Source organism: Bombina bombina, chromosome 2 (assembly GCF_027579735.1).
Source record: "Bombina bombina isolate aBomBom1 chromosome 2, aBomBom1.pri, whole genome shotgun sequence".
Lineage (NCBI taxonomy): Eukaryota > Metazoa > Chordata > Amphibia > Anura > Bombinatoridae > Bombina > Bombina bombina.
The window spans coordinates 716,241,278-716,268,917 of NC_069500.1; the positions used below are offsets into that span (position 1 = coordinate 716,241,278).

General features: G+C 37.5%; 1 protein-coding gene across 3 annotated transcripts in view; it reads right to left on the minus strand.

The window, feature by feature from the left end:
• Window positions 1–17,461, minus strand: part of ZCCHC7 (zinc finger CCHC-type containing 7) — a 644,222-nt gene extending 626,761 nt beyond the window's left edge. The window contains exons 1-2 of one of the 3 annotated variants that reach the window (XM_053702726.1): window positions 17,422–17,461; window positions 13,820–14,521 (exon numbers count right to left, since the gene is read on the minus strand). In XM_053702726.1, the coding sequence (XP_053558701.1) occupies window positions 13,820–14,510 (691 nt within the window). In that variant the 5' untranslated portion in view covers window positions 14,511–14,521; window positions 17,422–17,461. Of the gene's footprint in view, window positions 1–13,819; window positions 14,522–17,160; window positions 17,263–17,414 lie in introns of those variants that run through there. The other 2 variants (XM_053702727.1, XM_053702724.1) reach the window with 2 other exon arrangements.
• Window positions 17,462–27,640: the final 10,179 nt, after the last annotated feature.

A 27,640-nucleotide genomic window follows, 5' to 3' on the forward strand; every position in this document is an offset into this window, starting at 1 on the left:
CCAACTGAAGTTCTCTGGGCTCAACAGTCCTGCGTGGGAAGAGCAATTGATTTTAGTTACTGCTGCTAAAATCATACTCCTCTTTTAAACAGAACTCTTCATCTCTTTCTGTTTCAGAGTAAATAGCACATACCAGTACTATTTCAAAATAAACTTTTGATAGAAGAATAAAAAACTACAACTAAACACCACATACTCTTCACCATCTCCGTGGAGATGCTACTTGTTCAGAGCGGCAAAGAGAATGACTGGGGGGGCGGAGCCTGAGGAGGGGCTATATGGACAGCTTTTGCTGTGCTCTTTGCCATTTCCTGTTGGGGAAGAGAATATTCCCACAAGTAATGGATGACGCCGTGGACCGGACACACCAATGTTGGAGAAAGTAGATGAGAAAGTTGTTTAAAATTACATGCATTATCTGAATCATAAAAGTTTAATTTGGACTTTACTATCCCTTTTAAAAGAATAAAAGCCTGTGTCCCAGATTACCAGTGTCACTGTCTAAGAAAAGAGCTCTAAAAAGTTACATTCTGAACCAGAACTAACCAGTTGGCAGGTACACATCACTGGCTGCAGTAAAAAGCACCAAATCCTACACTACCCGTCATTTTCCTTGAAACTCTAGGAGCCTAAATCAAAGTAAAACCATTAAAACCTGTCAAAAAAGGTTAACCACACCCTCAAATAAATGTAACCTCTTAAGGACATATGACGGAATTTTTCCGTCATAAAACAATTGAGCAAACTGAAAGCCGCGTCCTTAAAGGGTTAAGGTCCTTTTTCAATCTAATAAATGTAAGGCCAGCAGTGATCTAGACTTTTCCATTTTTACCTTGGGAACAACAAATGAGACTGACCACTGTCCGCAAGTTTTCCACCTTCACAGCTGGAGGCCTACATTCCATAGACCCAGCATCATCCATAACCCCTAAAAACTCTCAATACTGAAGACAGATCTTACCACTTCTCATGAGCTATCGGTACCTCAAAATGACTGAAGACAGATCTTTCAACTTCACATGAGCTATTGGTACCCCAAAAAAACAATTCACAAAACTAATCTCGAAGACGAAAGCCAACAGCAGATCCAGCAAGATCCACAAACAATAGTTCATCCAAATAATGGACTACAAAGGAAAAACAGTTTCCTTCTGGACAAAACCAGAACAGAACAAACTAAAACACTCAAAGCAGAGAACAAAAATCAAACACTTCACTGGCTGATAAATATTAACATGTTTCCCATCAACTCATCAGAAAAATTTGGGTTTGGATGTGCTGACAGCAGGAAGTTTACCCTCATCAGTGCATAGTGACCCACTTGTCTAATAAAAAACAAGGCCAGATCAAAAGAAGCAAATTTCACCAAAGCAAACTATTTAAAAAAAATTTTTGAAGCTGGGCCCCCACCCTCAGGGGCCCAGTCGCAGTTGCGACATCTGCACCCCCCATAGTTCCGCCCCTGTGTGTGACTAGTGCTGCTGATGGGTGACCGGCAGTTTCCACTTGGAAACAGCAGTCAGTGCTTTATGCCTCCCATTTGGCTTTAACTATGTGTTTTTACCCATTTGCAGGGGTTAATCACATAGCACTGCAGGGTCACTGTCATGAAGACCTTATGATTTTAGGTTGTGAGGAGTTAATTTTTCTTTCTGTGTTAATCTTTTTCTTTTCCATATAAAGGTATTTACCTGGGTTTATCCTTAAAGGGCCAGTAAACCCACAAATTAATGTTATATAATTCTGCACATAGTGCAGCATTATATAACATCAGCTTAGCGCACACTTTGTACATTAAAAGATTTCAGTGAACAAATGCTACGAAATGTATTTTTACAGTATGCCGCTCCTGGCTCTACTGAGCGGGTCTGTTTGTTTTCCCTAAGCCATCGGGCACGCTGTCTATTCACAGCCAGCCCGATCACGCCATTAAACTCAATGTAACTCGCTCCCGCTCTGGTCTGGTAGCAGGAGCGAGTTACATTGAGTTTAATGGAGCGATCGGGCCAGCTGTGAATAGACAGCGTGCCCGATGGCTTAGGGAAAACAAACAGACCCGCTCAGTAGAGCCAGGTGCGGCGTACTGTGAAAGTGAATTATATAACATTATTTTGTGGGTTTACTGTTTCTTTAATAAAACAGACACCCTATATTGAAAATAATTTCTACGTTTCGCTTGACCAAACTTTATTACTTACAAACAGAGACCTGGTACCTCAAGTCAGTTTATGAGGCAAAAGATTTTAGCATAGGGTGACAGAAAACAATGTCCTGTATTAAGAGAGAGATCAATAGGAGTTGAAAACACTAGGTTATCTTAAGAGTTTTTATCACTTTTATGTTAGAGGGTGACCAAATATGAAAGAAATATCATGTTTGGTATCAAAATAATACTCATGTCACAATAGGAAATGTTTATCATATGTGTACTGTATTTACATAACTTAAAATGATAGGTTATTCATTAACTTCAGCCAGGATTGCTACCTTCCTTGTCCACTATGGAACGGACCTGGTGAGAAACCTGACCTCAGGATAAAATGTCTTTAACTGTGATTTCAGCAACATAATTTTTTAATTCTGCATGGAAGGCTGTGTGCAGCAGCATGTTTGACAATAATTCTGCCATATCCAAGGAAGAGAGGCTAAACTGGTAAAGCTATAGGTTCTGATATATTTTTTTCTGTTTTGCTTTTGTGTGTAATTGTGTTGAACTCCTTTTTTATATAAATGCACTGTGACTCTATTATGTTCATAATAAATGTTCCTTTACCAAGTGTTTGCTCTTGTCTAATTTTTGAACCACATTACTGAAGAGACTAGTTTTATGCTAAATTGTGTTTTGGAATTATTATTCTGTTAGTTTGGGTTTTTCCTTAGGATTTCCGATATAATAATAAGATGGTGGTAGCAAAGATAGTTTAATGTGGGTGGCATAGGATGGGATTTTTGGGTATAGTACAGACTAGAGAGTGTTAGTTAACCCTTGCACCCACTGAACCAAGTCACAGGCTTGCCTGGAGTGGCTAGACTGTGACAAACTGGTTAAGGTGTAAAAGGTCAGTTAACCCTTTATGTGCCAAACTAGTGACTGGTGCAGGGTTGATTAAAGGGACATTAAACCAAACATTTGTCATTCATGATTTAGAAAAAGCATGCAATTTTAAACAACTTTCTAATTCACTTCTATTATCTAATTTGTCTTATTCTCTTGATATTCTGTGCTGAAAAGCATAGGCTCAGTAACTGGTGATTGTTGGCTGCACATAGATGCCTCGTGTGATTGGCTCACCCATGTGCATTGCTATTTCTTCAACAAAAGATATCTACAAAATAAAGCAAATTAGATAATAGAAGTAAATAGGAATGTTGTTTAAAATTGGATTCTCTATCTAAATCATGAACGAAAAATTTTGGGTTTAGTGTCCCTTTAACTCTGTATGTCCCAATAACATGTTAAAATGCCATTTTATTATTGCACTATTAATTGCACATAACTATGCAATTAACCGCTGCAAAAGGATTAAACACACAGTTAAAGTATATTCCTGAACAGCAATGCACTACTAAGAGCTATCTAAACACAGCTGTTAAGACAATGACAAGAGACAAATGTGTACCACCACCAATCCCCACCCTCTGAGGAAGCGTTCTTTGTGAAACTTGCGTCGGGGTCCGACAGGAGCAGCTTTGTCTCTCCTCGTTGTTTATTTTAACTGCTTAGCATGGTTAAAAACTAGCTAACCGATACACCATTACTATATATATCAGCCTTCTAGTTACATCTTAAATATATTTGTAAGCATAATTTAGCCCTCGGATTGTAAGGGCTTAGTTTATCTAACTTTATCTCTAACTGTCGGCTGATAGTCATTATTTGTAAGCACTTTAGCGGTAAATTTACATTCTAGATTAACCTGGTTCAAGTGTTTTTAAAATTTAGCTTAAGCTATTGTATGATTGATATACACTCAGTACTCAGCACAGTGCTGCTTATTAAGACAACATGCTGCCTATTGACATCTGCTGAAGGAATGCACACTACATCAAGCTAACCCTATTCTCTCTCCTCTGCTTTCAGGTACGTGAATAGAGACCCTGTCATTCTGCAAACTTTTCACTTTTTTTCCTCTCCTGTAACTCTCTTCTGGTATGTGTATATGTACATAGAGCAAATTATTTTAGGTTGTTAACTTAGTCCTACATTTGTTGTACTGTTATCCAATGTCTTATTTCTAATGTTTTGTTAATTGCCATGTGATGCTCAATCCTTATCAATACTTGCTATTATTCTAAAATGTATAGCTGTCTTATTCCTTAGTTTTAACCTCCCCCAAATTTTACTGTCTGTTTACTTAACATCTCACCCTGACCAGAACAGAATCTAACTTTCCAATTGGCCTTTCCAATTGTATTTGATTAGCAATCAAATAAATTTAGTGGACTCCGCTGACTGCCCTGCCTGCATATATTTCACACTAGTTTGGGATGTGCATTGCTATAACAACATATGTTCACATTTTCAAAGTGAACATTTTATAAGTGAGGCATTAGCAATTGAATTATACAAGAATTGGACAAGGATTGGGCAAGGGGCAAGAACAAGGCAGGTACTTTTGTAATATGTTTTATATACCTTATTGTTTTCTTATGCAATTGCTACTGTAATACTGTGTCTTGTGTGTTTAACTGGTTCCCTCTTTTGAAAAAATGCCTAACAGCTTCATATTCATTTTTGCTGCCTTCTGACTCTATAACAAACTACATTAGTCAATTACTCCTTCTCCCTCTCCACCTGCACTGTTTATTAGCCCATCTCTCTTAAACTCACCTTACTTTTGTACTCACAAACTTTACCTATTCCTAAACACTCTCTCTCCCTCCTGCACCTTGTCTCAAAAGTAGTCTCATTACTGCAAATCTGTATCTCATCTCATGTCACTCTCCCTCTTGCTTTACTAACTGCTGGTGATATCTCCCCTAATCCTGGTCCCCAACAACTGCCTAGCCGTGCACATCCATGTGTACTGTCCCACAGACTCAAAAAACAAAACTGACAACCTTACTCACATTCCTCTTGCATCAAAAGCCACTACCCCTTTCACTTGTGCACTCTGGAACTCTCGCTCTGTTTGCAACAAACTCACTTCTATACATGACCTCTTTATCTCCCACTCCCTCAACCTTCTGGCCCTAACAGAAACCTGGCTCTCTCCCCTAGACACAGCATCCACTGTTGCTCTGTCACATGGGGGTCTCCACTTCAGCCACACTCCTAGGTCTGGTAATACACAAGGATGTGGTGTAGGTATTTTACTTTCCTCTCGTTGCACCTTTCAACAAATACATCCCATCTCTTCCCTCACATTTTCCTCAATCGAAACCCACATGATTCACTTATTCTCTCCTCTTTCTATACGTGTTGCAGTCATATACCGACCCCCTGGCTCCTCAACTCAATTTCTAGATCACTTGGCTGCCTGGCTGTCTTATTTCCTTTCCTCAGACACCCCTGCCCTCATTCTTGGTGACTTCAACATCCTCTTGACAATCCCACTGCCTCCTCTGCAAAACAACTTCTGCAACTCACTTCCTCTTTCGGTTTGTCACAATGGACTGATTCTCCCACTCACAAAGATGGTCATTCCCTTGACCTGATTTTTAGCTATCGATGCACTCTCTCAAACTTCACAAACTCACCCTTTCCTCTTTCTGACCACCATCTCCTTACTTGCAACATATCATCCCTCCCTACAACTCTCCCTCCTTCTACTCCTCACACCAAACTTCACAGAAGCATTATGTCATTAGGTCAACAACAGCTTTCTAATTCCCTCAAACCTCTCCTCCTGCCCTGACCAATCTATCTGCCACTATAACTCCACCCTTACATCCGTCCTTGACAATCTCTCCCCTCTTACCATAGCTCGGAAATCAAACACTCATCCTCAGCCCTGGCATACTCCTCTGACACGATACCTACGCAGATGTTCCCATACTGCTGAGCGGCACTGGAGAAAATCTAGGAGTTTAGATGATTTTCAACATTACAAATTTATCTTGAACTCCTACTATTCTGCCCTTAATCTCCATAAGCAACACTACTTCTCTACTCTTATCTCTAATCTTTCTTCAAACCTAAAATATTTGTTCTCCACTTTCAATACCCTTCTTCGCCCTCCCCCACCTCCTAATACAACTTCTCTGTAAGCACAAGACTTTGCCAGCCACTTCAATAACAAAATCGACTCCATCAGAAATGAAATCACCTCTCAACATAATTCTTTTCTCTCACCCCCTCAAATGCTCTCAATCAACCACAACCCACATAACCTTAAACTTAGCTCATTCTCCCCTGTCACTGAGGAAGAAGTTTCGGCACTTATACTGTGCTCTCACCTCACTACCTGTCCCCTTGACCTTATCCCCTCACAGCTACTCCCCTCCCTCTCTGCTACCCTCACCCCTATACTCACACACACTTTCAACCTCTCCCTCAGCACCGGTATATTTCCCTCATCGCTGAAACATGCACTAGTCACACCTATCCTCAAAAAACCTTACCTTGATCCTACCTCCCCATCCAACTGCCGCCCTATTTCCCTCCTCCCTCTTGCATCAAAGCTTCTCAAAAAAACTAGTTTATGCACGCCTATCCCATTTCCTTACAATAAACTCCCTTCTTGACCCACTGCAATTTGGATTTCGTCCCCATCACTCCACAGAGACAGCAATTGTTAAGGTTACCAACGACCTACTTACAGCAAAATCAAAAAGGCCACTTCTCTCTGCTTATCCTCCTTGATCTGTCTGCAGCCTTTGACAATGTTGACCACCCTCTTTTGCTCCAAACCCTCCAATCCTTCGGCATCTGTGGCACAGCCCTCTTGTGGCTCTTTTCCTACCTGTCAAATCGTACCTTTAGTGTAGCCTTCTCTGGGGCCTCCTCTGCCCCGTCACCACTTTCTGATGAAGTACCGCAAGGCTCTGTCCTCTGTCCCCTTCTCTTCTCAATCTACACGTCATCACTAGGTTCCGTAATAAAGTCCCACGGTTTACAATATCATTTGTATGCCGACGACACCCAAATCTACTTCTCTGCACCAGACCTATCTCCTTCCTTGCTAACCCGTGTCACTAACTGTCTTTGAGACGTTTTAATTGAGATCTAGGGAGCGCCTCACCGTGGGCAGGGATATTAGATGACACTTTGCAGGTGTAGGTAATATATAACAATTTAATATTATAATAAGGTTAAAAATAGCACCGTGTTAAAGTTACTCAACACAACGGTATATCTAATCTAATAGATTCACATACATAAATAAAATCACAAAATATACACAAAAATACTCATGGATCCATGATTACAGTACAATAATGTAATAAAAAGTGATAAAAAACATGTATTCCTAAATGGTAAAATAAACTATCTCAAATGGTAAAAGGTTAGTTAGTTAAATAACACACAAGGAGAATAAGGGTAAAGCAAACAATGAATTACCCTTAATGTTACTTTTACAAATATACTTAATTAGGAACAAATGCAATTTTGACATATGAATCTGAATGGGGAACCAACACTTCCGGTTCAAAGGCACAACATTTTTGGCGCAAAAATTAGCGCATTTTGATTGGTGCACTACAATTTAAAAGGAGGCTTAATCAGTGCTTACCACAATACAGTCTTGAGAAAGGCCCAAAGGAAGGGCCGAAACGCGTTGGCTATTGATGGTAAGCCTCATTTCATCTAGCATAGGAATATTATAGCGTTTTTGCACTATTTTGTTTTCTTTTTGTATTCCACAGGTACACTGGGAATTCTTTGTGTTTTTTGATACAGGATATTTGATTATATATTTTTTCACGACTCACCTTTTATACTTTATACTCTACATTTTTTTCACATTTTGTGTTTTTACCAACATAAGGACACCTATTTTTTGTTATATTTTTGTTGCATTTTTAAAGCACACATTATTTTATCCCCTTCTTGGACACCTTCACATCTATTACCCATAGGATACACTTATTAAAGGTCGGATCACCCACAAGGAACTTGGAGCGTCAACGCACAATTTGGAATTTTTTTACTACACCTGGAGACACGATACATTGTTTTTTTACTCTTTTATTGATTTTGCTAGACTGACATTTTAAACCGCCATCTTGGACTGCCACCCCTATAAGTCAATTTGGAGAAGTTCATTTATTAGACCTTTTACCATTTGAGATAGTTTATTTTACCATTTAGGAATACATGTTTTTTATCACTTTTTATTACATTATTGTACTGTAATCATGGATCCATGAGTATTTTTGTGTATATTTTGTGATTTTATTTATGTATGTGAATCTATTAGGTAAGATATACCGTTGTGTTGAGTAACTTTAACACGGTGCTATTTTTAACCTTATTATAATATTAAATTGTTATATATCACCTACACCTGCAAAGTGTCATCTAATATCCCTGCCCACTGTGAGGCGCTCCCTAGATCTCAATTAAAACGTCTCTTAGAATCTGAAGACAAGCTAGGTGTCTTGCTCTTTCTGGGGAGCTAGTAGGATTTAGAGGAGGCGCTGTGAGAAACCCAACATATTCACTAACTGTCTTTCTCACATCTCTAACTGGATGTCTTCTCACTACCTCAAGCTAAATCTCTCCAAAACTGAGCTCCTTATTTTCCCCCCTTCTTCAAAATTCTCCACCCCCAATCTCTCTATAACTGTCGACAACTCCATCATTACCCCTACCCCGCATGCCTGATGTCTCTGGGTCACACTTGACTCGGATCTTTCTTTCACTCCTCACATTCAGTCCTTGGCTATAGCCTGCCACTTCCACCTTAAAAACATCTCTAAAATTAGACACTTCCTTACACAAGACAAAACTAAGATTTTAATCCACTCTCTCATTCTTTTCCACCTCGATTACTGCAACTCTGTCCTCTCTGGTCTCCCCACCTGCCGCCTAGCTCCTTTACAATCCATAATGAATGCCTCTGCCAGACTCATCTTCCTTACACGTCACTCTTCATCTGTTGCACCTCTCTGCCAATCCCTTCACTGGCTTCCACTTACCTCTAGGATCAAACACAAAATTCTCATTCTCACATACAAAGCCCTCAACTGCACTGCTCCCCCCTATATCTCAGACCTTGTCTCCAGATACTCTCCCTCCCGTCCCATTCGCTCTGCTCATGACCTCCTACTCTCCTCCTCTGTCACCTCATCACACTCCTGTTTACAGGACCTCTCCAGACTGGCTCCCATCTTGTGGAACTCTCTGCCTTGCTCCACAAGACTCTCTTCTAGTTTTAAAAGCTTCAAGTGCTCCCTAAAGACTCTAATGTTCAGGGATGCATACAACCTACACTAACCTTTCCTAATACCAGTTCCTCTCCTCCATTGCTATCCCATGAACCCCCTTAGCATGTAAGCCTAAGAGTCTAGCGGTTTGTAGATCACCTTCTTAAGAGCTGACTACAACAGTGCAACTCTTGGCAGGACCCTCTACCCATTATATCCCTATAATTGTTTTGTTGTACTCCCCCTTTGTTTATAGCGCTGCAGAATCTGTTGGCGCTCTACAAATAACCGATAATAATAATTATTCCTGGTTGTGATTGAGATTTTTCTAATAAAGATAACTATGTATGAATGTGATGGAACTACAATGGAATAATATCTTTCTACTAATTCCTATCAGTTCGCGTTGAGTTAACAGATATATCATATCGTGGAGCTAATCCTTCTATACTTAATCGTGTACTTTTTTTTTGCAATTAGTTTAGCTAGTTGCCATGTTCTGTTTGTTTAGTCTCCACGACAGGTAATAATTCTAGTGATATTCTAAAGTTACAAATTTATTATACAAGCACAGTCATTCCAAGATATTACCTGCCATTATATAACTCCTCTACCCCTGATCCCCTCTTTTTTGTATCCTAAAGCTACCAGTAGTGCTTTGCAGCTGCTGAGGATAATACATATGCTTTTCAAAAAGGATACCAAAAGAACAAAGTAAATTTGATAATAGAAGTGAAGTGTCTGTAAATTACATTCTCTGTCTAAATTGTGAAAGTTTAAAGGGGCAGTCAACACCAGAATTATTGTTGTTTAAAAAGATAGATATTTCCTGTATTACCCATTCCCCAGTTTTGCATAACCAACACTGTTATATATTTTTTAAATGTATTCTTTATTGTGAGGGTATTTAACTTACAACAAAATTATTTATAATATTAAATTTCACATTCAATTATACAATCCAAATTTCCGTTACCATGTCTGTACAAAATAACTTCAAAAATGTATTGTGTCATAGGCAAGACAAATATCAATCTCACATAAAGTCCAGTGATTCGTTTCGTTATTTGCACAGCATAAGTTCAGCAACATATCCATAGACATATAGATTTCAAGTCTATTATTATAACAATGTTTTGCTTCTGCAACTTATTTCCCACATTATTTTAACCTCACGGATTTTTTATCGGTGAGGTAAAAAAAAATTGAGTTAACCTTCCTCACCAGATGCCAAGGAGAGAGTGGATACCGTGTTTCTAAAGGGGTATAAAATCTGTTCCTGATGAGATTTAGAGAGGGATAGTATAAATGAACCCCATTTATTAAAAAATTAATTCACTTCACGCTCATTATATGCTTGTGTATCATATTGTTCTATTATTACTTGTTTCATGATGAAGTTCTTCCACTCTCCAAATTTAGGTTTTTTGTCTACTCTTCCAGTTTTTGAATATTACACTCCTGGCTGATAACAATACCATATTGATAAATTTCCAGTCCTGTCCCATTTCACTATTCCTAGTGAAAAATAGCGCTTGCTCTAGCTTAAAATGACCGGGTCTTTTTTAATACTTTATGTAACCAATATTCGATTTTTAACCAGAATTGTCTATTTATGGGACAATCCCACAACATATGAATTAGGTCAGCCGCATATATGCTACATTTTGGACATTTGTTAAACTGTCTATTACCCCATTCAGCTCTTTTTTTAGGAGTGTAATAAGCTTTATACAAGAGTTTCATATGAGCCCCCCTCCATGTCTCAGATAGTGTTATTTTAACTACCCTTTTAAAAGAGTCTTTTAAAATTCTACATCTGATTCTTTACCACTAATATAGGGGCTCCATTTTCTAGACATATTTTCCAAATTGTTCTGTCCTTCTTGAACTAACATTAATCTATACCAAGGAGATATAGAGTATATTCCTTGTCTAACCATTTCGATCCAAGTTTCAATCTTCTCCCATCCCCAATCGAATCCATAGTTTCTAATAAGTTCATTTGCGTAGTGTCTGACTTGTAAAAAAGCGAAGAAATCCTTATTTTGTAGTGAGAAATCTTAGTTTCAACATTTTGAAGGTCTTAACTAATTTTTCTTCTAGACTTATAATTTGATGCATATACTTTAGGCCTTTTCTATCCCACTTCTTAAATACTGCTGAATTTATACCTTCCGAAAAGGCCAAATTACTGGAGTGGCTAGACTGTGACAAACTGGTTAAGGTGTAAAAGGTCAGTTAAACCTTTATGTGCCAAACTAGTGACTGGAGCAGGGCTGATTAACTCTGTATGTCCCAATAACATGTTAAAATGCCATTTTATTATTGCACTATTAATTGCACATAACTATGCAATTAGCCTCTGTAAAAGGATTAAACACACAGTTAAAGTATATTCCTGAACAGCAATGCACTACTAAGAGCTATCTAAACACAGCTGTTAAGATAATGACAAGAGACAAATGCATACCACCACCAATCCCTAGCTAGCTACCAGTAGAGCTTTGCAGCTGCTGAGGGTAAATACATATGCTTTTCAATTACATTCTCTGTCTGAATTGTGATAGTTTAAAGGGACAGTCAACACCAGAATTATTGTTGTTTAAAAAGATAGATAATTCCCTTATTACCCATTCCCCAGTTTTGCATAACCAACATTGTTATAATAATATACTTTTTACCTCTGTGATTAACTTGTATCTAAGTATCTTCTGACAGCCCCCTGATCACATGACATTTTATTTATTATCTATTGACTTTCATTTTAGCCAATTAGTGAATTAGGGACTTTCATGTCCCTTTAAATAAATAAATAAATAAATAAATATTATATATATATATATATATATATATATATATATATATATATATATATATATATATATATATATATATATACACACACATATATATACACATATATACACACACATACTAAAAAGTATCACTCAAACGATAATTACCAAATTATGAGCATACAGAAAAATATATCAAACTCATGAACATTATCTGAAAATGTTGTTTAATAAAAAAATGTGACATCATTTATTTACATAACGAAATGTATTAGATGATATTTGTTATATACTACCTAACCAGCAAACAAATGATATCATTGGAGGATTTAAAACCAGTGGCACCGGGAAGATCCAATATGCAATTATTCTCGCTTAAATTCTTCCTTATCCCATCAACTTTGTTCAATATTAGTCCATTCAAAAGAGGAACTCAATAAAATGCTTCACAATAGCAGTACATGGATTGTTGCCTGTGATGCAACATAAAAGTTCCCTGATTCGTGTTCTTGCATCCCACAAAATAATACTGACATATTGCTTTAAACAGTGTAGACACATGAATAAATACACTACTGAAGATTAAAAAACTTTGTTGAAACATTTAATTTTGTATCAACAGCCCAGTGATGCAAGAAGCAAAAGAATCAGTCACTTTCATACATTTGCACATTTTACATCTTTTATTTCCAAATTTGAAAGTAATGTTATGGTATAACCAATATTTGAGACCTCAGAGATAGTAGATTATCAAGAGATTAATTATCTTTATAAACAAATTGTCAAACCTGCACTGTAATATTTTAGTTTGACCTTACCATAAAGAAAAGGCAAATATGATTTTATTATTCTGTAGATCTAAAATTACAGTTTACTATATCTCAAAATAGTGGGACCAGTGAGAGTATCAAAAACACTATTGTTAATTTGCTCCCTGATGACCAAACAAGGTTTTCTCTATTCTTTTAAACTTAGTGTAAGCTCTTGGAATGAGCCTAAAAGATAACCCCTTACCATTAAACAGGATTTCTTCTAATGTAATTTGATATCCAACTCAGGTACATAACAGTATTCATTAAACCATCATGCTATTATAAATTATTCTCCAAATATCCTTTATTATAACCAGATATTCCTTTGAGTGTCTCTGAATCTAAGATGTTAAGGACGTAACTTAGGGGAGTGTGCATTCAGAGAATGTGAAAAGGGACAGCAGTGAAGAAGAGGATTACACAAAAGCAAGAAACATGTTTGGGGAGGTTTCTTATTAAAAAAAAAACAATACAAATATTTACTATAAGGCTTGCATTTGATAAGTATTGTTATGTACCTTTAGAAATGCAACTAAGTACAGTAAGTTAATTTCTAATTTACACTTAATATGCCATGTTACTTCATCTTGTCCAGTGAATGGCTTGATTATAGTCTATTTGTAAACACATCTCATGGTAACAAAAAAAAAAAATCTACATTACAATTATGAAGATTTTTAATGTGCCATGAGGACCTTATAAATTATGCCCCATATAATTTGTACATTTAAAACAAATTCTACTCCAACTTTGAACAAATGCTACTCTAACTTTATTGGTAATGGTATCTGTGTACCTTAGATTGAGCTGGCAATTGAAATAAAGTATCTTTTGAAAAGAACTGCCAAAACACCAAATACTAAAGAACAGAAAAGTAAAACAACGGAATACACAAACCTTCATTTGATGTGGTTCTACAGCCTTCAAGGTTAAGTTGGATACTTTCATCTCCGTCTTGCCTCTTTCTTCCCAATATCATCCAATTTTCTACATCACTCTGATCACTCTCTGACGTCTCTGTGCCTTCATCTTGATCTTCAGTAGATTCATCCTCTGAACTTCCCTTTATTACTAGGATTTCTTGGACAATTCCACCTTCGTATTTCTTACTGCTGCTTGGACTTCCTATCTTCTGGCCTTGAAGACCTTGGGTGCGAGGTGTGCGGACTCTGGACTGATTGGGAGTGGAGTGAGCATCTGGCTCATTCAATTCTGCTTTGCCTCGCATCAGAGTTAAAGCTACTTTTCTCCTTATACTGGTACAATATACGCTGTCCTCCTCACCCGTGTCAGACACTGTAATGACACCAGAGCTATCTACAACCAAAACATCATCACTGTCAGACAAAGTGATAATGCTTGCTTGCTCTGCATCTCTTCCGGGATGTGATTTTGACTGCACCTTGTCTGATATGCATCTCTCTGTGTCCGCACCTTCTTCAAGGTTGGATTCACTAAGGTTCTGAGAATAGTGCACCTGGCTATACAGATAGAATTCCACTTCACTATCAATGCTCTCATCACTGGATGACTCCTCGCGGTATAGCTCATCCTCATATGCTGCCACATCCTCTTCCTCATCAAACATCGCAAATGAAGCTATACATTAACAAAAAACAGAAACAGAACTAAATTAGTTTTTTTCAGATTTATGTTTTTAGTGCTTCTGACTTAATAAATAATAGAGTGAAAAGCTAGAAACAAATGTATTCATTACATAAGTGAAAGGAAAAATAAACTAAAAATGCAATTTCATTGTAAAGTCACAGGGCTGATTATCAAAAATTCACCAGAAATGGAAAGAAATCAAACAAAAGCATGTTATAGTAATATATGTGTATCTCCTTCATATCCCTGAACACCAGTTAATCAAGTAAACAGCTGTTAAGCTAAAATGTGCCTTTCTAAAATTCTTTGTTGGTCATTGCATTACTCACAAAACTTCTTAAAGGGACACTGAACCCAAATTTTTTCTTTCTTGATTCATATAGAGCATGCAATTTTAAGCAACTTTCTAATTTACTCCTATTATCAATTTTTCTTCGTTCTCTTGTTCTCTTTATTTAAAAAAAGAAGGCATCTAAGCTAAGGAGCCAGCCAATTGTTGTTTCAGAACCCTGGAGAGAACATGTTTATTGGTGCTGTCCAATCAGCAAGGACAACCCAGGTTGTTCACCAAAAATGGGCCGGCATCTAAACTTACATTCTTGCTTTTCAAATGAAGATACCAAGAGAATGAAGAAAATTTGATAGTAGGAGTAACTTAGAGCATGCAATTTTAAGCAACTTTCTATCTAAATCACAAAAGAAAAAATGTGGGTACAGTGTCCCTTTAAGTCAGGGCTCAATAAACTCAAGCACCAGGGAGCCACTGCTACCCTTGTTTAGAGTTCCCAAGACACCCATATTTATGAATATACTATCCTAGATTTTGAACAAATTTGTCAAACCCTGTCTTAAATAATCTTGCCAAACAAGAGAGCTTTAGAATAAAAATCATTGACAAAAACCCATCTGGGTTAGCAAGTCCTAGCTAGGCTTTCCCAACATTATTGAAAGTTTGTGTTTATCCAACACTGCATGTTTTACATATATTTTCCCTTTCTAGCTTACTTCTGTTTTTGTAATTAGATAGACAGACAGAAAACTATATGGAAACCAGAAAGGGTACAGAATGGCTAAATTTAGAGTACAGACAGAATGTACAAATCTACAATCATTTAGAACTTGTTTTCACAGGTTAAGTTGTGCTGGTCAGATAAAGAATTTAAGAACACACCAATATAGTGTTCTGTAAATAGTGTATTATACACACTTGGTTTTTACAGGGTTCTTCTGCACTTAGAGATATTCTACTAACTTATTTATAACTGTTCTTAGCTGGTCTCAGCAGAGGATATAAAATAACTGATTTAAACCAAAGTTATAAAATTGTGGCACCTGTGTCTATATGGAGACTAAAATGCTAAATGATCTTCTTCAATATCTAAATAACTCAGATCATTTTAAAAAATACACTTATATATCTACAACAGTGCAACTCTACCCATTTGCTTCTTATAAATGCTACTGTTGCATATTACACCTAGGTTTATAGTACTGTGGAATCTGTTGGCGCTCAACAAATAAATGATGATAAATAATGAGGTATTATTCTCAGACTAATCTTTGCTTTGAATAAATCATTGTATCATATCTATTTATTTATTCTATGGGATTTAAACTTAGCTGAAATACATTTTTTATTTTATAGAGAAGAATTTTACAAATATAATATCATAGAAATAGTGTAAAGGGAATGAAATCCAATATTTTCTTTCATAATTCAGTATTCCATTTTAAACAACTTTTTTTATGTACTTCTATTATTACATTTTCTTCCTTTCCTTGGTATCTTTTTTTGAAAAGTAGGGATGAGAGCATGGCCATGTTTGGAGCACTATACGGCAGCAGTTTTGCAAAAATGTTACCCATTTGTAAGAGCTCTAGATAACACTATTTCCTGCCATGTAGTGCTCCAGATTCCTACCTAGATATCTCTTCAACAAAGAATATCATGGGAACAAAGCAAATTTGATAATAGAAGTAAACTGGGAACACTTTTAAATGCTCTCTAAATAACAAAAGAAAATGTTTGGGTTGTATATCCCTTTAAAACTGTTCTTGGTGGATATACTATTTAAACAGTTAGTGGTTATCACACTGTTTATTGTTGACAGCTTGAAAGTGAAACTGTTACAAACATTTTGTTTACAAATCCAAAACAAAGGATGTGTGAAACATTCAGATAAAACTAGAGGGTTGGCTTTTAACTAAGTGACAGGAGCTTAACCACTGTATTGTAACAACTGGTGGGAGCTTCCATGGTTAGTTCATAAACTGTGTATGTAAACAAAAAGGCCTCTAAATCTGCAATATATATTTTAACAAATAATCAGACAGTTGTCCTTATTTCTAATCTGCCATAAACCCTATGTTAAAATAAAGAGTTCTATTTAATTCCTGAATTTCATACACGGGTACATTTTGTATGGGACCATTCTTGTGATTACAGCAGATAATGACAGGGAACAGATTCTAGTAACACTTTAGCTAAAACTGGACCAGCCCTATCTTAACCCCGTGGCTAACAGATATGGCAACTACGCACTGCAAAGTAAATACGCTATACACTTCTTTGGAAGTCCACGGGTTAACAAATAGAGGTTTATATATAAATGTATTATACTTTGATTAACCTTTATGCCGTAGTGCGAACCATGCAGCAGCAGTTTGAGGGTTAAGCAGCAGCACAAGGATGACGTAGGTTTAGCAGTACAGGAACAGTGATATTACCCCTCGTTAACAAGGCCGCGCTCCGTGTAACTTTACATCGCACCCTAAACTCTACTCGCCTCGCGCGCCGGCATATACCAAGCCACTAGGGGGTGGGGGACACAAGAAACAAAATTACCCAGTACCCACAAAAATAATAACTGTGAAAAAAACATACAACATACAACGTGGAGCAACAGCTCGCGTCGCCTCTTCTTGCGTCACCTGACGACGTAAAGGAAGGCGGTGCTTTCATTGCTCACACACGAGGACAAGTGTTGCATGTTTTTACTACAGTTGCTTAGGTGAAAGCTTATGAAGCCAGTACAGTAGACGGCTCTAGAGAAATAAAAACATGCAGTGTGAGGGGCTAGAAATAGGAATACAAACTTTTGGAGTTTGCGGAGAAGATTATATTTGTTCACGCCTTGGTTAGATATGATTAGTACTCGTGTGAAGCCAAAGCTTTGGAAAATTAGTACATTGTTAATACATCCGACTGATATATATTATACATTGTTTCCTACTGCACCAGAAGGCTATCAATACTAAAACAGTTATGCAAGCTCTGTCTATCTGACTGTTCATTTTATTATAACTGATATGCTAACAAGAAAAACTTTAAAATATTAAACGTTGCCTTTTTTTGAGAAAATATGTGGAGTTGTTTTACACTTGAAATGGACACGAAATTCATGAAGTAATTTTAAAGGGATACCCAAATGTTTTCTTTCATGATTCGGATAGAGAATAAGCAACTTTCTAATGTACTCCTTTTATCAATTTTCTTTGTTCTTTTGGTATCTTTAATTGAAAAGCAGGAATTAAAGCTTAGGAGCCCACCCATTTTAGCTTCAGCACCTGGGTACCGATTGGTGGATAAATGTAGCCACCAATCAGCAAGCGCTATCCAGGGTGCTAAACCAAAAATGGGTCGGCTCCTAAGCTTTTATTCCTGCTTTTTCAAATAAAGTTACCAAGAAATCTAAGAAAAATTGATAATAGGAGTACATTAGAAAGCTGCTTAAAATTGCATGCTCTGTCTGAATCATGAAATTATAATGTTGAGTTTAGTATCACTGTAATGCTTCAGTTGCAAAATTAAGACATTTTTTTTAGCAAAAATAAAAAGTTTGTGTCTCTTCTTGTGTCAGGCTTTTAACCCTTTAAGGACACAGCTTTCTGTTTGCTCAATTGTTTTATGACGGAAAAATTCCGTCATATGTCCTTAAGAGGTTAAGGAAGCTTTGATCCAATAGGAGGCTTTATCAACTAGGCAGACTCCACTATTTCCTATGAGTAATGTTTTAGGGAATGTATTGAGGACAGCAGCAGAAAGTTGAAGAAGAAGCTAGTTGTACTGGCACAAACTATCAGCAGCACCAAAATAAATATATATTTTTAATGAGTCAGAATTGTTCAAGAACAAAAATGAACTTACTGCATGTATCAACTCTTTTTGTTTTTGCATACATTAAAGGGACACTGTACCCAATTTTTTTTCTTTTGTAATTCAGAAAGAGCATGCAATTTTAAGCAACTTTCTAACTTACTCCTATTATCAAATTTTCTTCGTTCTCTTGCTATCTTTATTTGAAAAAGAAGGCATCTAAGCTTGTTTTGGGTTCAGTACTCTGGACAGCAACTTTTTTATTGGGGAATGAATTTATCCACCAATCAGCAAGGACAACCCAGGTTGTTCAACAAAAATGGGCCGGCATCTAAACTTACATTCTTGCATTTCAAAGATACCAAGAGAATGAAGAAAATTTGATAAAAGATACATTTTGTCACCCTCTTGAAAAATCACATACCTTATTGATTTTTGAGAAAATTTGTATGTTTTATTTACATTTAATAATAGAGAATATAGATTGCCATTACTACAAAAACATCTTGAAACCATCTGATATAAAGTGACCCTCTATGACACTACGGAAAAGTATTGAGAGATGGCGCCTGTTCTTTTGGAGTGAGGGTGGCTATTCGACATGCTTAATCATTTTCTGACAAATGCTAAAAATTAATGTATGTTTGCTACTTTTTGCATTTGACAGAATGATAAATGAGCGTTCCATTTAACAAGTAAACAAATTAAAGGGACACTGTACCCAATTTTTTTCTTTCGTGATTCAGATTGATCATGACATTTTAAGCATCTTTCTAATTTACTCCTTTTTTATTGTGGCAGACAAAAATCTATGCACTGGCCCTGGCTATGGATTTTACGTTTTCTTACACCGGTTGATAATTCTGTTGATTGAAGAGGAACTGTGCATGCCTAATAAGTGACAGAAGGGGATTTTAAACATTTTTCCTGATTAATTGTATGCTATTAGGGAGGACTCTCCATAAGCAGACACTATTATTTCAATATGACTAAAATACAAGTATTCCTCTGTTGTACAGAACTTCAGTAAATAATCCAGTGGGAAAGTAACTGCTATAGCTCTGCAGAAAGCCTTTGAGATAGCCAGTACAACTTGAAAATCTTGTCATTATACAATTGTTTGAAAAAACATATGGAGCAATACAGATTCATATACAATTTATGAATTCCAACACTGCAACATTTTAAAATGTGGATTTTGTAAGTGAGCCTCTCTTTTGGTCAACAGATGCTAATAAGTCAGAACATCACTGTAAAATGCACCCCTTTTACTTTTAGTCTATTTCTCCCAGTTTTGCAATCAGTTTGAGCAAAGTTTTTATTTTTCTCACCCTTCTGGTCTTAATGGGCATTTCTGACCACAGATTGCATACTATACAATACATTCAAGACCTGTTGTGTCCTTTCATAACCAGGGATGAAAGGGGCAGTAAACACATTCACCTAGATTACGAGTTTTGCGTTAGAGGCTGTGCGGTTTATGCTCACAGCTCACTTACAGACAGCGCTGGTATTACGGGTTTTTACAAACCAGACAAGAAGTGAGCGTTGAGCAAAATTTCGCTCATTACCTCACTCCAATACCAGCGCTGCTTACGTTAGCGGTGAGCTGGTTGTACGTGCTCATGCACGATTTCCCCATAGTAATCAACGGGGAGAGCCGGCTGAAAAAAAGTAGGTTAAAGCTCCTTAACGGAGCCCCATTGATTCCTATGGGGAAATAAAATGTATGTCTACACCTAACACCCTAACATGAATCCCAAGTCTAAACACCCCTAATCTTACACTTATTAACCCCTAATCTGCTGCCCCCGACATCGCCGCAACCTAGATTATATTAACTCCTAATCTGCCGCTCCGGACACCGCCGCCACCTACATTATACTTATGAACCCCTAATCTGATGCCCCCAACATAGCCGACACCTACATTATATTTATTAACCCCTAATCTGCCTTCCCCAATGTCGCCGCAACCTACCTACACTTCTTAACCCCTAACCTGCCACCGCAACGTCGCCACCACTATAATAAACATATTAACCCCTAAACCGCCGCACTCCCGTATTGCAAACATTAGTTAAAGATTATTAACCCCTAATCTGCCGTCCCTAACATCACCGCCACCTACCTACATTTATTAACCCCTAATCTCCCGCCCCCAACGTTGCCGCCACTATTCTAAATTTAGTAACCCCTAAACCTAAGTCTAACCCTAACACCCCCTAACAAATATAATTTAAATAAATCTAAATAAAATTACTATAATTAACTAAATTATTCCTATTTAAAACTAAATACTTACCTATAAAGTAAACCCTAAGATAGCTACAATATAACTAATAATTACATTGTATCTAGTTTAGGGTTTATTTTTATTTTACAGGCAAGTTTGTATTTATTTTAACTAGGTAGAATAGTTACTAAATAGTTATTAACTATTTAATAAACTACCTAGCTAAAATAAATACAAAAGTACCTGTAAAATAAAACCTAACCTAAGTTACGATGACACCTAACACTACACTATAATTAAATTAATTCCCTAAATTGAATACAATTAAATAAAATTAAATAAAAGTACAAAAAAAACAAACACTAAATTACAGAAAATAATAAACAAATTGCAAGATTTTTAAAATAATTACACCTAATCTAATCCCCCTAACAAAATAAAAAAGCCCCCCCCAAAATAAAAAAAAAGCCCTACCCTACACTAAATTACAAATAGCCCTTAAAAGGGCCTTTTGCAGGGCATTGCCCCAAAGTAATCAGCTCTTTTACCTGTAAAGAAAATTACAAATCCCCCCCCAACATTAAAACCCACCACCCACACAACCAACCCTACTCTAAAACCCACCCAATACCGAAGTCCTCAACAAATCTGGCAGAAGTGGTCCTCCAGACGGGCAGAAGTGGTCCTCCAGACGGACAGAAGTCTTCATCCAGATGGCATCTTCTATCTTCATCCATCCGGCACGGAGCGGGTCCATCTTCAAGACATTCGACGCGGAGCATCCTCTTCTTTCCACGGCTACTGAAGAATGAAGGTACCTTTAAGTGACGTCATCCAAAATGGCGTCCCTTCAATTTCGATTGGCTGATAGAATTCTATCAGCCAATCGGAATTAAGGTAGAAAAAAACCTATTGGCTGATGCAATCAGCCAATAGGATTGAGCTGGCATTCTATTGGCTGATTGGAACAGCCAATAGAATGTCAGCTCAATCCTATTGGCTGATTGCATCAGCCAATAGGATTGAAGTTCAATCCTATTGGCTGATTGCATCAGCCAATAGGATTTTTCCTACCTTAATTCCGATTGGCTGATAGAATTCAGCCAATCGGAATCTAAGGGACGCCATCTTGGATGACGTCACTTAAAGGAACCTTCATTCTTCAGTCGCCGTGGAAAGAAGAGGATGCTCCGCGTCGGATGTCTTGAAAATGGACCCGCTCCGCATAGATTAAGATAGAAGATGTCATCTTGATGAAGACTTCTGCCCATCTGGAGGACCACTCCTGCCCGTCCATCTGGAGGACCACTTCTGCCAGATTCATTGAGGACTTCGGCCCGGTTGGATGAAGACTTCTCCCGGTAAGGTGATCTTCAAGGGGTTAGTGTTAGGTTTTTTTAAGGGGGTATTGGGTGGGTTTTAGAGTAGGGTTGGGTGGGTGGTGGGTTTTAATGTTGGGGGGGGATTTGTAATTTTTTTTACAGGTAAAAGAGCTGATTACTTTGGGGCAATGCCCCGCAAAAGGCCCTTTTAAGGGCTATTTGTAATTTAGTGCAGGGTAGGGCTTTTTTATTTTGGGGGGGCTTTTTTTATTTTGTTAGGGGGATTAGATTAGGTGTAATTAGTTTTAAAATCTTGTAATTTGTTTATTATTTTCTGTAATTTAGTGTTTGTTTGTTTTTTATTTAATTGTATTTAGTTTAGGGAATTCATTTAATTATAGTGTAGTGTTTGGTGTTAGTGTAACTTAGGTTAGGTTTTATTTTACAGGTAAATTTGTCTTTATTTTAGCTAGGTAGTTTATTAAATAGTTAATAACTATTTAGTAACTATTTTACCTAGTTAAAATAAATACAAACTTGCCTGTAAAATAAAAATAAACCCTAAGCTAGGTACAATGTAACTATTAGTTATATTGTAGCTAGCTTAGGGTTTATTTTACAGGTAAGTATTTACCGTATTTTTCGCTCCATAAGACGCACTTTTTTCCCCTTCAAAAGTAAGGGGAAATGTCTGTGCGTCTTATGGAGCGAATGTGATAGCCACTGTTGCCCTCCTGAGGCTGTGTGTACTGTACACTAACATTGTAGAAAAAATGAAGTCGTCAGTAGCTGGCTTTAAATGAAATTACTTTATTGAAAAACACTAAAACATAGAGGGTTTGTACCCTTTAAACGCAACAGACTAACATGTTTCGGCTGAACGCTGTACTCATATGAGTACAGCGTTCAGCCGAAACATGTTAGTCTGTTGCGTTTAAAGGGTACAAACCCTCTATGTTTTAGTGTTTTTCAATAAAGTAATTTCATTTTAAGCCAGCTACTGTGGTGATTGATTTATTTAAATGGTACTTGTGCTGCTCACTATACACTGACAAGGCAGCAGGAGCTGTGAGGAGGATCGACAGAGAACGTTTGTGGAATTCCCTCTGACCCGCTACCCTAACCAGCCCATAACATGCCGGTAACCAGGAAGTGACGTCATAGCAGACGCGAGGACATGGAGCGCGCTCAATCCGCGTGGAGTGGACGGACAGAAGTCCGGGAGAGTGGCCACAGTGATTCGACGCCTGAGGTTTTGTTGTGAGGTACCAAAGGGAGCGGAGAGGCACCAGAATTTTCGGGTGAGATTGAAATACCGGTACATTCCTGTGATATTTAAATGTTGACACAAGTACCGTTGTATGTACAGTGAGAGACTTTTTAAGAATTATTGATAACACACCACTGCTTGGGAATATAGAATATAGTACAATGTTATTAGTTACAGTACTTTAGTCACGTAGACTAAACAACTGTAAATAATAACATTGTACTATATTCTTGGGGAGTATTCGCCCTTATATATGCAAGGGAACAAAGAATAACTTGTGGGCCTCGTATGTACAGACATTTGAGTTGTGACGGTCTGAGAAAAGCCCCTTATATTTGATGGGAAATTTGTATAGGACATTGTTCCAGACATAACTATTTTTTTTGAAGCAGTTACTACAGTGTTGTACTGGGACATACCTTATTTTCTAAATTACTGTACCCAGGTTTTCAGGTCAGCCCTGCTAATTAGTTCAGCCACCTGTTCTTTGTATTGGAGAATCTGATATAGTTTATTAAATAGTTTACTACACCATTTGATTCAGAATATTTTTTTTCTTGTTATCCTCCTCTAAAAACTAGGTGCGTCTTATGGTCAGGTGCGTCTTATGGAGCGAAAAATACGGTAGTTTTAAATAGAAATTATTTAGTTAATTATAGTAATTTTATTTAGATTTATTTAAATTATATTTAAGTTAGGGGGTTAGGGTTAGACTTAGATTTAGGGGTTAATAACTTTAGTATAGTGGCGGCGACGTTGGGGGCGGCAGATTAGGGGTTAATAAATGTAGGTAGGTGTCAGCGATGTTAGGGACGGCAGATTAGGGGTTAATAATATTTAACTAATGTTTGCGAAGCGGAAGTGCTGCGGTTTAGGGGTTAATATATTTATTATAGTGGCGGCGATGTACGGTTTGGCAGATTAGGGGTTAAAAATGTTCTTTTAGTGTTTGCGATGTGGGAGGGCCTCGGTTTAGGGGTTAATAGGTAGTTTATGGGTGTTAGTGTACTTTTTAGCACTTTAGTTAAGAGTTTTACACTAGAAAGCCGTAGCATAAAACTCTTAATTACTGACTTTAAAATGCGGTACCAGTCTTGACAGGAGAGGGTCTACCGCTCACTTTTTGGCAGACTCATAATACCGGCGCTATGCAAGTCCCATTGAAAAAAGAAGATACACAATTTACGTAAGTGAATTTGTGATATTTCCAAGTCTGGCCAAAAAAGTGAGCGGTACACCTGTACCTGCAAGACTCGTAATACCAGCGGGCGTTAAAAAGCAGCGTTGGGACTGGCCAACACTGCTTTTTAAGCCTAATGCACAACTCGTAATCTAGCCGTTTGTTATTACAAGATATTTCTATTGTTTTGATATAGAATAACATATCAGCCAAGTCTAAGCATTTTAAATATCACGTGTAACGCAGTTATTTATCAATAGCCACACTCCAGCCACCATTTGAGTTATTTGTAGTACCCAATCTGGGGTTGATTCGGCAAACAAGGCTAATCCTGGTTATTAAGTTAGTATAAAGTGAATTGTTTTGCATTTGTCTGTTACAGCAAATTAAAGGGATACTAAACCTACATTTTTTCTTTAATGATTCAGATTGAGCATGCAATGTTAATCAACTTTCTAATTTACTTCTAATATCAATTTTTCTTTGTTCTATTGCTATCTTTATTTAAAAAGCAGGAATTTAACGCTTAGGAGACAGCCCAGTTTAGGTTTAGCACCCTGGATAGCGCTTGGTTATTGGTGGCTACATTTAGCAAACTAATAAGCAAGCGTAACCCTGGTTCTCAACCAAATATGGGCTGGCTCTTAAGCTTTAAATTCTTGCTGTTTAAATAAGGATAGCAAGAGAATGAATAAAAATGTATAATAGGAGTAAATTAGTTTAATTTAAGTTGCTTAAAATTGCATGCTTTATCTGAATCATTAAAGAAAAATATTGGGTTTAGTGTCCCTTTAAATAAATTTATATAAAGGGTTAGCCTTGAAAAGTCAGCAGGGTGCATTGCCATCTATGAGAATTAGAAAATCCAAAAAATCTACAATTTTCAGAGCTTAATTACATAAAATTACATAAAACGGGGGCAAAATAAATAATTAAAGTATATTACAAAGGCATGGCAACATTTACCATTATTATTATTTATATCAGTTATTTGTAGAGCACCAACAGATTCCGCAGTGCTATGAACATAGGTGGTATACAAATTAACATTTACAGGGGGTACAGGGCCCTGCCGATAGTTGCACTGTTGTAGTTGGCTCTTATGAATGTGAACTACAAACAGCTGGGCTCATAGGCTTACATGCTATGTATGGGTTTAAGGAGATAGCAGTGGAGATAGAAAGGTTAGTGTAGGTTGTATGCATCCCTGAATAGTAGAGTCTTCAGGGAGCACTTAATGCTTTCAAAACTAGGGGAGAGTCTTGTGAAGCGAGGTAGAGAGTTCCATAAGATGGCAGCCAGTCTGGAAAAATCTTGTAAACAGGAATGTGAGGAGGCAACAAGAGAGGAGGAGAGAAGGAGATCATGAGCAGAGTGAAGGGGACGGGAGGGAGAGTATCTGGAGACAAGGTTTGAGATGTAGGGGGGAGCAGTGCAGTTGAGGGCTTTGTGTGTCAGAGTGAGAATTTTGTGTTTAATTCTGGAGGCAAGAGGAAACCAGTGAAAGGATTGTCAGAGAGGTGCAGCAGATGAAGAGCAACGTGTAAGAAAGATGAACCTGGCAGAGGCATTCATTATGGATTGTAAAGGAGCTAGGCGGCAGCTAGGTAGACCAGAGAGGATGGAGTTGCAGAAGTCGAGGTGGTAAAGAATGAGAGAGTGGATTTAAATCTTAGTTGTGTCTTGTGTAAGGAAATGTCTAATTTTAGAGATGTTTTTGAGGTGGAAGCGGTAGGCTTTAGCCAAGGACTGAATGAGAGGAGTGAAAAATATATCTGAGTCAAGTGTGACCCCAAGAAATTGGGCATGTGGGGTTGGGGTAATGATGGAATTATCAACAGTTATAGAGAAATGGGGGGTGGAGATTTTGGAGTGGCAAATAGACTAAAGCAGCAGTTTCTGCTTCTTAAAGTTGTTGGAGTTCAAGTAAAAATGCATTTAAAAAAAGCATAAGTAAATCACATTTCATTCCAATACAACACACACTCATGAAATTCATTAACCCAATTAAAACATTATGTAAGGAAACAATTGATTATATGGTCTGGATGCATTTGGAGTTTGGATGGAGAGGTAGAAGAATGTCAGAAGAGGAGAGAATGCTGGACTAGGAGAATGATGATGAATGGCCTGGTCAGTTGGGGAGAGCTTCTGATCAAGCAAGAGTGCATGGGGTAAAGCTGGCCATGAGTAAGTGTATGGGTGGCCTCTGAGAGCTGCTGTTAAGCCTGGAGAGCCTGAGAGACCTAGCCAGTTAGTAATAGCTACTGGTCATCCTGGATATCAGGAGAGAATGGGAGCCTCCAGAAAACAGAGAGGTGATGCAGGGTGTTTACGATAATACTGCAGCAGGTTTTACTTCAGGGCTTGAGAGATGTGGAAATAATCTAGAGGTATCGCTTAACTTGCCCAACTCTCCTTGATCTATACAACCACTTGAATGATAACTTGAAGCCACTCTCTCAGTTAAGAGGGCAGTACCTGGGTTGGCACACATGTTAAACTGCATTAATTTTCTGGCAGTTTTCAGAGGATGGAGGGCATTGTCAGTGGAATGTTGCCACCCACTTTCTCTAAGGTGCTGCCACTTTTACTGACTACCCTATGCACTCGCTGTTTGACAAAGGGGCAGGTGACCCAAAACATTGCTCTTAAAGACTAAATAAAGTTTCTCTCACCACCTCTAGTAAAGGTGTGCAGCTCCCTACTTTTGTGTTATACTGGAAGTGTTCACCCTGTTGATGTATAAGTTAATATATTTATTTATTCACTTATAGTGCAGGTCTTAATATGCCCTACACACTTGTTGGAATAGATGTATTTCCTTTTCCTCAACTTCTGAGGCCTAGTGCATGTATTCTACCAAAGGGGAGGATTGCCCACAGATTGCACCCAATGTGGCACTCAGGCCAACTTGAGATGAAGAGGCATAAACAGGAACTGCAAACAATTTCACTCTCTCAATGTGCAAGTAGTTTACGACCATTCCATGAGCATACAGAGTGTC